Genomic DNA, 13,117 nt, shown 5'->3' with positions numbered 1-13,117 from the left:
ACAGGATGAGGTGACAGAAAATGAACATTCTGTCGACTAGGTCACACATTCCTAGTCTAGCTAGCGGGCAGCCAACCTTCGGTCAGCTATAGACGGCACTGTCGTGACGTCAACCCGGAGAGGAGGGGAAATCACCGATACCAAATGGCCCGGGCCTCCCACCATCCCCGCCGACCAACCCTGAGGTCAGCCATATAGCTCGTGTCTTTAGGCAACTTTGATAACAGTAGTAACATGACAACAGTAATAACATAGTAGTGCGCATAACCAGTCATCAGGCCTTCAAATAACGTCGCAGTCTATTGGTTCATGATCCTGCATATTTAGCGCTGTGGGCGTGTCCAGACGGCGCTGTAGGTCTAGATTCGACGGCTCGCAACAAGTCGCTGGGAACCAGCTTCTTTGGGCGTATTACAATCAGCGTTGTGGTTTGCTGGTGTGGTTTCTGGCCCCAGGACCCCAGGGTCCCACCTCGTGCCAGGTGTCCCTGGGGCCAGATATGGGTAGTGATGGTAGATGGGGCCAATCCGGCAGTGCCACCATTGGGAGTTCCAGGGTGCCTAGGAATCTAGGGAGGTCGGCTGGGGATCTAAAAGTTCCTGTCTTGCCGTTCCTGGTGGCCGTGAGCTGGAAGGGGTAACCCCACCGGTATAGGATTTTGTTAGCTTTTAGGACATCTAGCAAGGGTCGTATGGCTCTGCGCAATTGCAGGGTGCGTCTTGCTAGATCTGAGTAGATTGCAATAGGGACCCCGTTGTGGGTTAGAGTGTCCTTTCTGTCGTGGGCGCACTTCATGATGGCTTCCTTTTCTTTGAAGTAGTGTATGCGGCATACGACATCTCGTGGCCTATTAGGGTTATCCGGTTTGGGGCCTAGAGTCCTGTGTATGCGATCGATTATAACCGGCTGGTCAGGGCTGCGTTTTAATAGTGAGCTAAAGAGATTGCGTGCCCAGTCCTCTAGTTGGGAGGGTAACACCTCCTCGGATAAACCTCTCAGCCTTAAGTTATTGCGCCTGTGGCGGTTCTCAAGATCATAGATATGTGCCAGTATGTCTGCCATTTGTAGGGCTTGCGCATTGATTACTTGGCTGTGAGTATCTAGTGTGGAAAGGACTTTTTCCTGTGCCTCCTCCACCACGTTTACGCGGTTCCCCACATGTTTAAGCTCTTGATGTAAAAGGGATAGCGCCTCTTTGTGTGAGGCCTCCAGCCTCTGGAAGTCCCTTTTTGTCCGGAGAGTGCTCTTTCCAATTCCAGTCATCATCAGATGAGGAATCGTTTGGGGAAGTCGGGCGGGCTGGCGTATTTTTTGTTGTTGTGGCGCTGCTCCTGCGTGTTTGTTGTGGGCGACTACTACTCCCACCTGGCAAGGCGTGAGTGTCCCCTGGGTTACTTAGATGCTGCAATGCTCGTTTTGCACCTGTGCCCCCCTTGTGGCTTTGTGGCTGGCAGTAGTTCTCTGCTGGGGTTTGTGGTGTAGCAGAGCCCTTGGTGTGGTCTGGGCTCCCCTTGTTATGTGTGTGAGCTGCGTACAGTCCCTTATTCTGGGAGTGTGTGTGCCCGTCAGAGAGTTCCTTGTCTGCCCCCTGTGGTGCATTGCTGTTCTGGGCTGAGCGTTCGGGTCCCCCCTCTGATATGGCGGCAGTCCATGGGGAAGATGTAATGCCACCCCCGTCAGCCCCGGAGCCCGCACCCGGTGGTTCATTGCACTTATCTGTCCCTGGTGGTGCTAGTGGTGCCAGCGCTCCTGCCTCCTCTGCTCCGCTTGTCTCCCCGCTGTCTCCGTGTGCTTCAGGCGCACGTGTTCCGGTGCCATCTCGGATGCAGAAGCCGGCGGTCCGCGGCCGCTGAAGAAGCGTTCTATGCGCTGCGGCTCGTCCTCAGCCGCCTCCTGTGTCTTCCCCGCAGTTCTCCTCTTCACCATGGTGCCGTCAGCTGTCTTTTTGTGCCATCTGGATCACGGTAGGCTGTGTTTGTCGGCGGTTGCTGCGGGAGCCCGGCAGGGACACGTCTCACTCCGGCATCAGCAAGATCCGCCCCCTACCAATTATATTTAAAGCAAAATAATCGCTCAAACTATCCTTTGAGCGATTATCTGCTCGTGTAAATGGGCCTTTACACTGCAGCACTGATGATCGCTACGATAAGGCATGGCAGGACTTCTCTCCTGCAATGCCTTATCACTTATTACAGCGATCTTAGGCAATACAGGACGCCGGTATCTGGCGTCCTGTTGCCATAGCAACCAGACGGGCTCTCTGCGATAACATCGCGAGAGCCAGCTTACATCACAGAGGGAACGCCCTCCCTCTGTGAACCGTTTCCCTGGCGCAATCTACTTAGATCGCGGCAGGGAAGGGGGCGCATCTCCAATGCACCCCCGCTGTTGCAGCGGGAGGCCGGCTACTAGTGACAGCCAGCTCCTGCTGCGGGATAGTGCGAGATCTGCTATGATTTCGCGCTATCCCTATGACATAAGGGTACGTGATTTTGCGGGAAGTACCCCGCTCCCATGACGTACCCTTACGTCATGGGGAGGGAAGGGGTTAATCATGTGACCTATCACAGGTGTTATTTATTTGAATGCTTTTGTCTCAAGGTACCTAGCTATAAAGAAGTATATGGTCCGAAAAGTGTTTTTTTTAGCAGAGTTCTGTTGGATGCTGGAATTCTTCTGTGACATTGCTATTGGTTTATGGTGCCGTTCCAAGGTGATAGGTTCCCATCTCTGATATATGCCTTATAAATAGATTCAGATGCCACCACTGGGTCCCGTATCTATCTCCATAAATGTCAAGGCTCACCTCCTCCTACGCTCTACCACATCCAGGTTGCCTGAGGTCGGCATGTGGTACAGAAACAGTGAAAAAAACTATTCTGCTCTGCTTTGGTAACTTCGTTGTTTCACGCGCGTCAGAGGATTGCAAGTGTTTGCAAATGCACATAACACTGCATGGAAATGCCACGCAATGTCTTTTAAGGTCCCATTGAAAACAATGGTCGAGGCCTTCCGAGGAACGCTAGCAGATAGAACATGCTGCGATTTTTATCCTCGCAGAATTATGTTCATGTGAATGTCTATTCAAAAAAATGGAGTTCATATTTGTGTGAGTTTTGTACGTCTCGCAACACACAAAACTTGCGCAAGAATTTAGCCTGCCTCATTGAGATACCTTGCTTACAGAACTGCCGGCTCCCTTCTATGGGCGTTACAGAAACAGCAGAGAACTCATCTGTTTCTGTAATCCCGGGCCACCAGTGACCGTAGCATGCACATCGGCTAAGATATGAAACCCTTTCATCTCCCTACAGCACTAGGATAATTACCCTCCGCAGCCATCTATAATTGTCCGACTCTGGAAGGGGTTTGTCCACGTTAAAGAGGTATTCTTACAATGCAAGGTGAAAGTTATACGCTTCATAAGGCGAGAACGGCATTGTGTAATGTAATGTTCTAACTTGTTTTATAAAGCTACAGTGATACCGCTTTACCAGTGGTCTTCCCCCTCCGCTCTTGCTTAGGCCTCATGTCCGCATGGGAAATCCCGCATGAAATCTGCCCGTATCTTCTTTCTTCTATACTGCGGATGTGTGCGAACGTGCCGGCCATCGCACACGCGCACTAGATTTTTTTTTTTAAATCTGTATTTTCCTCGAAATCCGCAGCCCGTCTGCAATGTTAACTGCGGCGTGCTGCAAGTTGAACAGCTTCCATGGATTTTCGCTTGTGTGCATGAAGAATCGTTTTTCCACAGCATACTCTGGAGGTTCTTGCTGCAGAATCCAGAGATGTACACCCGCTCCGGATTCAGCAACAAAAATCCATCCATGGGCATGAGGCCTAAGACCGGGTCAGATTCCGACTGCGAGATTCACGCAGCCGGATGCGACCCATGCCCTGGCTTACCTGTCCGGCGTCTTCTCTCTCTGCTCTGCAATGTACTATCAGTGCAATCACAGCATCGGAGGTTCGAGTCCCCCGCAGGGACATAAAGAAATAGTAATTCATAGTTTAGTTCCAGAAAACACCTTTAAATGGAGCAGTTCCAGACGGAACGGTAAAACGCACAATTTAATTATAAAATACCCCCATTGGCCACGCTCATGCATTTGTAAATGGGGTATTTCTACACAAGAGCTCATGGGGGAAACTTATGAAACTGTCTAAAAGTAAAACTGTCTTTGTTGCCCATAGCAACCAATCACAACACAGCTTTCACTTTTGAATATACTGCCTTTGGTTGCTATGGGCAACAAAGTTTTGCTTCTAGACTATTCCATGAGTCTTCCCCACCCCCACCCAACCTCCTGCTAGTTCCAGCTCTATTCCTGTAAAGATGGTGCGGCCTTTTTCTGGCACTAAACGTTCTCCACTGCCGAGGCTACACAAAAGGCATTACGAAATAGAAACTGAAAGTGTAGGAACATCCTGATCCGCCACACCCGAAGAAGAGCCGTATCTAGGCCGCCTCCGCCATGGCCGCGCCGGACATATGCGCCTTCTGCAAGAGGACAGACGCAGACATTGCCGGGACGCTGCAGCGCACGCCGGACGGCAGCATAGTGGCGCATTACAAGTGTATGGTGAGCACGGGGTCAGCCAGCTACGGGGAGCAGCTGCTGTGAGGATATGGCAGAGGTCCGGTACCGGGCGGGTGACGGGTCCTGCGCTCCGGTTAGTGCGCACAGCCTCAGTAACTGCGCGCTAAAGGTATTAGACCACCCGGGGTAGAAGCTCAGCGTGTTGTTTATAATTCCGAGTACGCATGCGCAGGATGCTTCACCTGTCACTGTGAAGAGGGGCTTGTACGTTACCTCACGCATCGCTGTATGAGAGGGGCTTGTACGTTACCTCACGCATCGCTGTATGAGAGGGGCTTGTACGTTACCTCACGCATCGCTGTATGAGAGGGGCTTGTACGTTACCTCACGCATCGCTGTATGAGAGGGGCTTGTACGTTACCTCACGCATCGCTGTATGGGAGGGGCTTGTACGTTACCTCACGCATCGCTGTATGGGAGGGGCTTGTACGTTACCTCACGCATCGCTGTATGGGAGGGGCTTGTACGTTACCTCACGCATCACTGTATGAAAGGGGCTTGTACGTTACCTCACGCATCGCTGTGTGAAGGGGGGCTTGTACGTTACCTCACACATCACTGTAGAAGAGGGGGTTGTACGTTACCTCACGCATCGCTGTATGAGAGGGGCTTGTACGTTACCTCACGCATCGCTGTATGAGAGGGGCTTGTACGTTACCTCACGCATCGCTGTGTGAAGGGGGGCTTGTACGTTACCTCACGCATCGCTGTATGAAGAGGGGCTTGTACGTTACCTCACGCATCGCTGTATGAAGAGGGGCTTGTACGTTACCTCACGCATCGCTGTATGAAGAGGGGCTTGTACGTTACCTCACGCACCGCTGTGTGAAGGGGGGGGTTGTACGTTACCTCACGCATCACTGTATGAAGGGGGGCTTGTACGTTACCTCACGCATCACTGTATGAAGGGGGGCTTGTACGTTACCTCACGCATCGCTGTGTGAAGAGGGGCTTGTACGTTACCTCACGCATCGCTGTGTGAAGGGGGGGTTGTACGTTACCTCACGCATCGCTGTATGAGAGGGGCTTGTACGTTACCTCACGCATCACTGTATGAAGAGGGGCTTGTACGTTACCTCGCGTCACTGTATGAGAGAGGCTTATAAGTTACCTCACGCATCACTGTATGAAGAGATGTATGCAAGGTGATGCAAGAAACACTGTGTAATTGTGCTGGTAAAAAAAAAAAACATTTAAAACTAATTTGCCATTTTAATTGGTTTGTTTGTTTGCTGCGCAGAAACGAACATGCCCTGCATGCTAATGTGAACGGATCAGTGAACTGAACATCCATTTACTTGCGCTGACGTGATTCATGTCATGCAGGCGTAATACGCACCCAAATCATGGTTCTGTGAATGAGCCCTTAGAGGACATGGCCGGCCATGACACATTACATTTACTATAATCTACCCCAGATTGTAGCACAGCCACGCTCCATATTCCAGCTGCTATAGGTTTACATGTGGTGCACAGAGGTGCCGCCAGATGCTATAAGGCCTCATGCCCACGGCACATGCGGATGTCCGCAGTGGAAGACCTGTGAGTCAGTGCAGAAATGATTTTTAAATGCTTGCCGATGATCATGGATGCGACTTTATTTTTTTCTGCGCGGATGTACACGAATGCACTGCGGATCGTCCGCACGTAAAAAAAAATTGAAAGCCCAAAGGGATTGCCTTCCCTTTCCTCCCCACCTCCCTGCTTGGTCTCCAAGCAACCAGAGAGGTATCTGCCTACAAATCTCTTCCATAGAGATTATTGGAGTCCATCCGGGCGGAATACGCGGTAAAAACGACCATGCTGCAATTTCTTTTCTGCACGTGGCATTTGCGAAATAAATCCGCATGCTTCCCTATGGGCAGTTTGAACTGCGGATCTTCCGCACGGATGCCTCACGCAGATTCCGCAAATTAAATCCTCCTGTTGACATTGGGTCTAAATGTATTAAGAGGCTTGCAACTCTTAAAACTTTTGTCACTCCTAGTCGGCCATGTGAATTGGCAGTCTACGTAAATAAGCCCCACTGTGCTGCTTGAGGGTATTCATGCTTTCATTTGTACTGTGTGTTGTTAAAAGGAAGCTTTCACCACAAAATCCATTTTAAAGCCGCCCGCACAGTGTAAAAGCCCTCTTACACGGCACAGTTTTCTGAACTGCTGGTTAGATTGAGCAGCTTGCACAATAATTGTGCAGCGTAAGGCGTGCAAGTGAAAGATTTATTGGTGATCATATCTTTCATGCAGACCATAAAATCATCGTTGGTGTGTCGCTGCATCTGCGGCGTGAACAGGCAGTCATTCATCTGTGAACGACTGCCTGTTTACTGTGAATGAAGGCGGGCGGGCTGGGATGATCTCCGTTCTGCTTCACTTCCATTCACTGACTGTTGATCTCTCCTGTGCTTTTACACAAGAGCAGTCATCGCTGGAATGGCTGTCGTCACATGAGAAAGAGGCTTAATGGAGTGTTACACAAGCAGTCCACATATGCTTGCACCCCCCAAAAATACAATTCAGTCATAACTAAAAATCTTATTTTATGTGTCCCGCATAAAATGTTTTGCATGGAGCCTAAGAGGAAGCAGCATCATTTCTGCGAGTCAGAGCGCTATAGAATGAAGTCTGGCCTCCTCCCGCCGCCTCTCCATGTGAGGACCTCAGCGCACACACTATAGGCTTTTCCTGCCACATCTTCCCTTTCATGCAGTGTGCTAGTGAAGCCAAGGTTATACACCTTGATTCAGGATGCATATGTATGGAAGACGTGGCAGGAGGGACGTACGCTGACGACCTCACATGGGGTGGCGGCAATAGGGAGGGGTGGACAGACTTCACCTATGACACACTGACTCAGACGGCTGTTGGCATCACATCTTTGACTAGGACTAATGCCCACGGCCGTATTTCGGCAGAAATCCGCAGTGTTCCCCCGCAGCTATCAGGCTGGGTACTCACAGGGCGGATTCTCGGCGGAAATATCACGGTTTGGCCGCAGCGAAAAACCGTGAGATTTCCGCCGGGAGAAACACTGCTGCAAAAACAGCGGCGGCTTTTGCCGGCTCAGCCGCAGCGGATTTGCCGTCCCGTGTGGACGAGATTTCTGAGAAATCTCGTCCACATGGCTGAATAATCCCGGGATTAGCAGCCGCATGCGGATTTGCCACGGCGAAATTCCGCACGGAATTTCCGCGGCAAATCCGCCCCGTGTGAACCCAGCCTTAGGCTCTATTGAATCTAATAGCTTAATGCTAACGCTGCGGAATTCCACTGCGGAATTCAGCAGCGTAATATAACATTTAGAACAGGCCGCGGGAATAAGCTCCGCCAGCTTACATTGTAATCAATAGAAGCCGGCCATCACGCTATACTTCCGCTGTAGCACAGCGGAAGTATAGCGGGAATACGCTGTTCCCTGCCCACCCCTGGCTGCGTCATATGACACCGCCGGCCGCGACTTGGACAGCGGATCTAGGAGGTGAGTATGGGGTCTTTGGGGGGGAGCCATGACTGACTCCGCTGTGGTATTCCACTGGCGGAGTCCGTCACGGTCGTGGGCATTAGGCCTCAAGGCGGCGTATTTGCATACAGGGTGCAAGAAATATAAAGTAAGATTTTCATTGCTTGATTTTTTTTTTTTTGGGTGCAAACATGTATTCTTATGGCTATATAACAGATTTTGTGGTTACCTTTAAGCTGCCTGTCCACGGCCGGGACGGAATATTGCTAGTGATATTCCGCCACGGGGTAGGAGGGGAGAGCACTGACAGGTCTCCGCGATGAGCCTATCTAATAGATAGGCTGACTGTGGAGAATCGCAGCATGCCGCGATTTGAATCCCGCCAGCTTAGAATTGCTATGATTCCCTGCTCGTGGACGTCGAGTTGCGCTTTCCATAGTTAGCCTATGGAAAGCGTGTCATGCGAGGTTCGCGGGCGATTTATCGTTGGGTTCTTGTAATGAAAACTCGTCCGTGGACAGGCAGCCTTAAAGAAAAATGCCCTTTTTATCTACATGTGTTTATTATAACGTCTAACTCACACATGTTAGACACAATGCCAAGTCCGTCCCGCCATCTCATCTTATGTGGTTTGCTGTACATGTATCAATCCTAACAGGATTGATGCTGACCACAGCTCCAGCCCAGCAGTAGCAGTGCATAGTCTGTGACCTCTGACCTCACCTCCTTGGTGTCTGCGTCCGCTGTCCTGTATCCCGGACCTCAGCTACAGGCTAGCTGAATGGAAAGCCTGTAGGAATGCTGCCTGGCCAAAGTCCAATAGAGGGGGTTACTACTAAGGTTGGGACATCGAAAACCGATATATCGCTAATGCTTTGGCGATACTTTTCATCAATATTGTTATGTCCGATATATCTGTAACATCGATAGTCTAAGGTGATATAATATCGATTTTTGTAAAGAAGAAACGTGTCTTGTGGTCCGGTGACCAGATCGTCTTTCTTTAAATTCTGCCCTTTCCTCTGTGTTGGTACAGGATGTAGTTTTGTTCGCGGCACTAATGAACTTATAAACAAGTTGTAGAAACTTTTGGAAAGTGTCAGGTGACTCTTTGTCACCAATAAGGTTTACTCCAGGCAAAACGACTCTCAGAACAAGTCGGGTCTTCAGCCCCTCCTCCACATGCGTTTGTTCATGGCGTTAGACACAGGCTCTGAACACTTGTGTCTAATGCGACGTCTGTGAGCAATGCTTTCTAAATGAAAGCATTTTCCCATGCAGCTGGAGGGCTGCGTACAAGGTCGCGTACAGTGTCTAGCGTGAACGCAGTGCCCATAGAAAAGTTAGGAGACCCATCTAACACAATTACAATTGCGTTTGGGGCACTGCCTTCGCATTACCAGGCCCTGCATTGTTTACAAGTTGCTATGGAGACCATTGGTCCCTCAGCTGCAACTTGAAAAAATGCAGGGCACGCAGCCCCACAAACACACAGAGATCATGCTCACATCCCGTCAGGTCCAGCGCCCGTCTTCTGGCTTCCTTGTAGCTGTCAGGACCTTGTTTCAGCGTGTTTACGTCCAATCATATTTCTGCACTCCCGGTCAAGCTGGTGAAATTCTGTCTGCTCGAAGGAGCATTTTGAAGGGAGCGCATGCGAGCAAATTAATATTTCTTGCCTCATTAGATAACGATTATTGGGGCCGATGATAAAAAACTTATTTTCATATACCTAATTTTAATTATATGTTTCATCTGTAATTTTTAATTTTCATTTGTAACTTTAATATATTTTCATGTTATTAACGGTTAGAAGTTAATAAATTCAACAGTTTAAAGTTTTAAAAGAAAACTATAATTTTTTGTTGTTTGTTGCTTTAGTAACGCTAGACCTGTTTTATTTTTATACAGCATTTTAAAAAGTCGATATATAGAAATATCGATAGTTTCCCACCAATATTTTACAATAATCGATAATTGGTTCAGCGATAGTCGATACTATCGATATTTTTGTGTCAATGTCCTAACCTTAGTTACTACTATTATTAGGACTACTATGGGAGGTCACTATTACTACTGGGGCCACTATATGGGTCACTGCTACTACTGGGGCCACTATGGGGGTCACTTACTACCTGATTCATATTTGGAACTGTTCATAATTCCCTCCACATTGACTAAAGCCCAAGTTACAGCAGCAGAAAAACAGCCCCAAAGCATAATGCTGCCCCCACCATCTTTACTGTGGGTATGGTGTTCTTTTGCTGATGTGCAGTGTTGGCTTTCCTGTTGGTACAACCTCGGTCTCATCAGACTATAACAGGTTCTCCCACATACTTTTGGCAGTCTTGATGTAGGTTTTGGCAAAACATAGCCGGGCTTGGATATTTTTCTTTGTTAGAAAAGGCTTCCGTCTTGCCACCCTCCCCCCGCAGCTCAGACATAGGAATACAGGAGATGGTTGTCACATGCACTACACAGCTGTTGTAGTGGCCCAAAGTCATTGGGGGCCCCTCCAGAATGAATGCTATATGTAGACTGTATTGTCTTGTACTTTGTCTGGTGTAGCGTCTTTAAATGTGGAGTGAGTCCGCTAAATGTTCTAATGTTTGCAGGAATGAAAGGGTTTAACGTCTGCAAATGTGTTGTCTGTGTCTGGAAACATATAATTTTATGTTGTGAGTTTGGAAGTCATGTGATCATGCTTCATATATGTGTTTGCAAGGTGGAATGCAGGTCAGTCAGTGAGACACTCTAGTCTAGTCTGCAAGAGAGAGGAGTGCTGTTGCCTTTGGACCCCCAAAGACATTGATTGGTCTGTACGTGGATAATAGAAGAGGCTGAGCGATGGCCCGAGAGTGGCCCTGGGACTACTACCCCTAGGAGTTCTTCCCACTAAGCAGAGATGAGGAGATCGCCACACAACGTTAAGAGCGGCTGAAAGTAGGAGTGTTGACAGGTTGAGAGTCCGGCGGAGTGAGGCGTGTGTTTTCCAGGAGCTGAGCTGCACAGATAACTGGGACTGTGGGCCCAATATTCATTCTGACTTGCCTCCCTGTCTCAGCACCAACTTTGCCTGCAGCTGTGTTTTGCTCTGGCTCATGTACTGTTGGACTGTTTAGTGCTGGCGTTTCAAGTAAAGCAACATTGCCGACCTTTCCCGGCTTTGTTTTCAACTATAATCTGTGTTTGTGTGTGGACTCTCATTCAATCATCCAGCTTCACTGCAGAGGAAGGAACGGTGGCGTCACGTAACATCGAACTGTAAGTTCTGAACCCCAGCTCAGTTCACTGTTCCCCTTGAGGTCTCCCTCTAAGCAATGGGCTGGATGGGTCTTGTTCATCCCTTACGGGGGAGGAGATGGTAGAGCCACCGTGACAAGTGACATCTCTATCCCCGCCATCTCCTTGGCCCTGGGCCCGCTTCTTGCTCACTGCACTGCCTCTTGGCAGCTTTCCAGGCTAATTTTCTTCCAGTCTCTTCAGCAATTTTTAAGGAACATCCAGTTCTTGGTAATGTCACTATTGTGCCAAATGTAATCCTCTTCTTGATGGCCGTCTTCACTGTGTTCCATAGTATAGGTAATGTCATGGTCTCCTTCCAACGATCAAATCCCTTTGATGTGCTCTAAGCTCTTTATGGATTTTGCTGAAAAATGCAACTGAGAAAATGTCAGGGAAACCCTAATAACTGAACTTTATATGGAGTAAATCAGGATCGCTGTAAATAATGGCAGGGAAGTACTGACTACTACTTATAATACATTTAAAAGTGATTGGCTAATCCTGAATACAACCACATGCCCAAATATAAGAGGGTGTTCACACTTATGCAAACACATTTTAGTTTATGTTATTTTGATTTTTCCATCCTAAAAGATGTCAAAGGCAGTTGACACCTGCTGCATATGGAGCTAGCTTAGCTCCTGAGCCTGCTCCATACAAAGCCAACGTATGTCGGATTGCGTTAAGGCCTACCTCCAAGGTCTACTTCAGAGAAAGAATTCTGGACCTCCACTTGTCTTGTAGATCCTTAGGAGCAATTTGCGGAAACCTTAATATATGACGTTTGTCTATTCAAATCATAGAATGCAGGTGTAAATACCAAGGGAGCGTGCAGCCATCATACTATTCAGAAAGGAGACTCAGTCTGTCTCCTAGAGATGACCGGACTTTGGTGCGAAAAATTCGAATCCATGCAAGAACAAAACTTGTTCTGTATCGACATGAACTAAAAAGCCGCTCAGGAAGTAGCCGTAAAAAAGACAACTTCATGTGGGGACAAAGATAATATTTTTTTCAGAAAAATCCATCAGCAATGGCTAATCAAAGCAGTGTGTAGTGTCATAGATCAATGTTTCCCAACTCTAATCCTCAGGACCCCCAACAGGTCATGTTTTCAGGATTTCCTCAGTATTGCACAGGTGATGTAATTTTGTCGGTGCCTTAGGCATTGCCACAGGTGGTCTTACTATAGGAGATCCTGAAAACATGACCTGTTGGGGGTCCCTGAGGACTGGAGTTGAGAAACACTGTCATAGACTATCGATGCAGAGTGTATATCAGGTAGTCAGAGAAGCAGTGCGGCCATCTTGGTTTGTCCGGAAGTAGAGGGTTGTTTTAAATTTCAGGAATTGGGATAAACTGAGTTTTTATTAATGTGGCTAATGTGTATGTAAACTTATGATTTAGGGCAGGCTCACAAAAGCGTAATTTCATCGCGTAATACGCTTTGAATAGAGTCAATGAAAGTACAATTTTTAGAGCTCCTTCACATGAGTGTATGCGTTCACCCATACGCACCGTTTATTCACATGGATGAATTTTTAACAAGCTTGGGTCCTGATCGTAATTGGCGTATTTAAAGCCATTCACACTGGGTGGTGCGGGGCGCATGTTAAAAAACGCTCTGAAGCGATTGCAACCAACGATCAGAAGAAAGGCTCGGAATGTTAATAAAATGGCTAATTACAGCAAGCTGCCTTTTCCCAGCGCTGTACGCAGAGTAACTCCCTCCCCTTTTTTCCAGCTGCCATAGAAGTCTTTGGAAGCTT

The 13,117-nt window shown here is 48.4% G+C and overlaps 1 protein-coding gene across 7 annotated transcripts in view; it reads left to right on the top strand.

The window, feature by feature from the left end:
- Positions 1-4,329: 4,329 nt before the first annotated feature.
- The window catches only part of LOC136582647 (uncharacterized), a 125,156-nt gene continuing 116,368 nt past the window's right edge, over positions 4,330-13,117 (top strand). For 6 of the 7 annotated variants that reach the window (XR_010787206.1, XM_066583854.1, XM_066583840.1 and 3 more), the window contains exon 1: positions 4,330-4,586. Coding sequence is in view for 6 of the 7 variants with exons in the window: in XM_066583854.1 (XP_066439951.1) it covers positions 4,479-4,586 (108 nt within the window). In the remaining variant the exon portion in view is untranslated. The remainder of the gene's footprint in view (positions 4,587-13,117) is intronic. The other variant, XM_066583862.1, reaches the window with a different exon arrangement.

The sequence above is a fragment of the Eleutherodactylus coqui genome, chromosome 1 (genome assembly GCF_035609145.1).
Source record: "Eleutherodactylus coqui strain aEleCoq1 chromosome 1, aEleCoq1.hap1, whole genome shotgun sequence".
Taxonomy (NCBI): Eukaryota; Metazoa; Chordata; class Amphibia; order Anura; family Eleutherodactylidae; genus Eleutherodactylus; species Eleutherodactylus coqui.
This window is presented reverse-complemented; position numbering and strand designations above follow the sequence as displayed.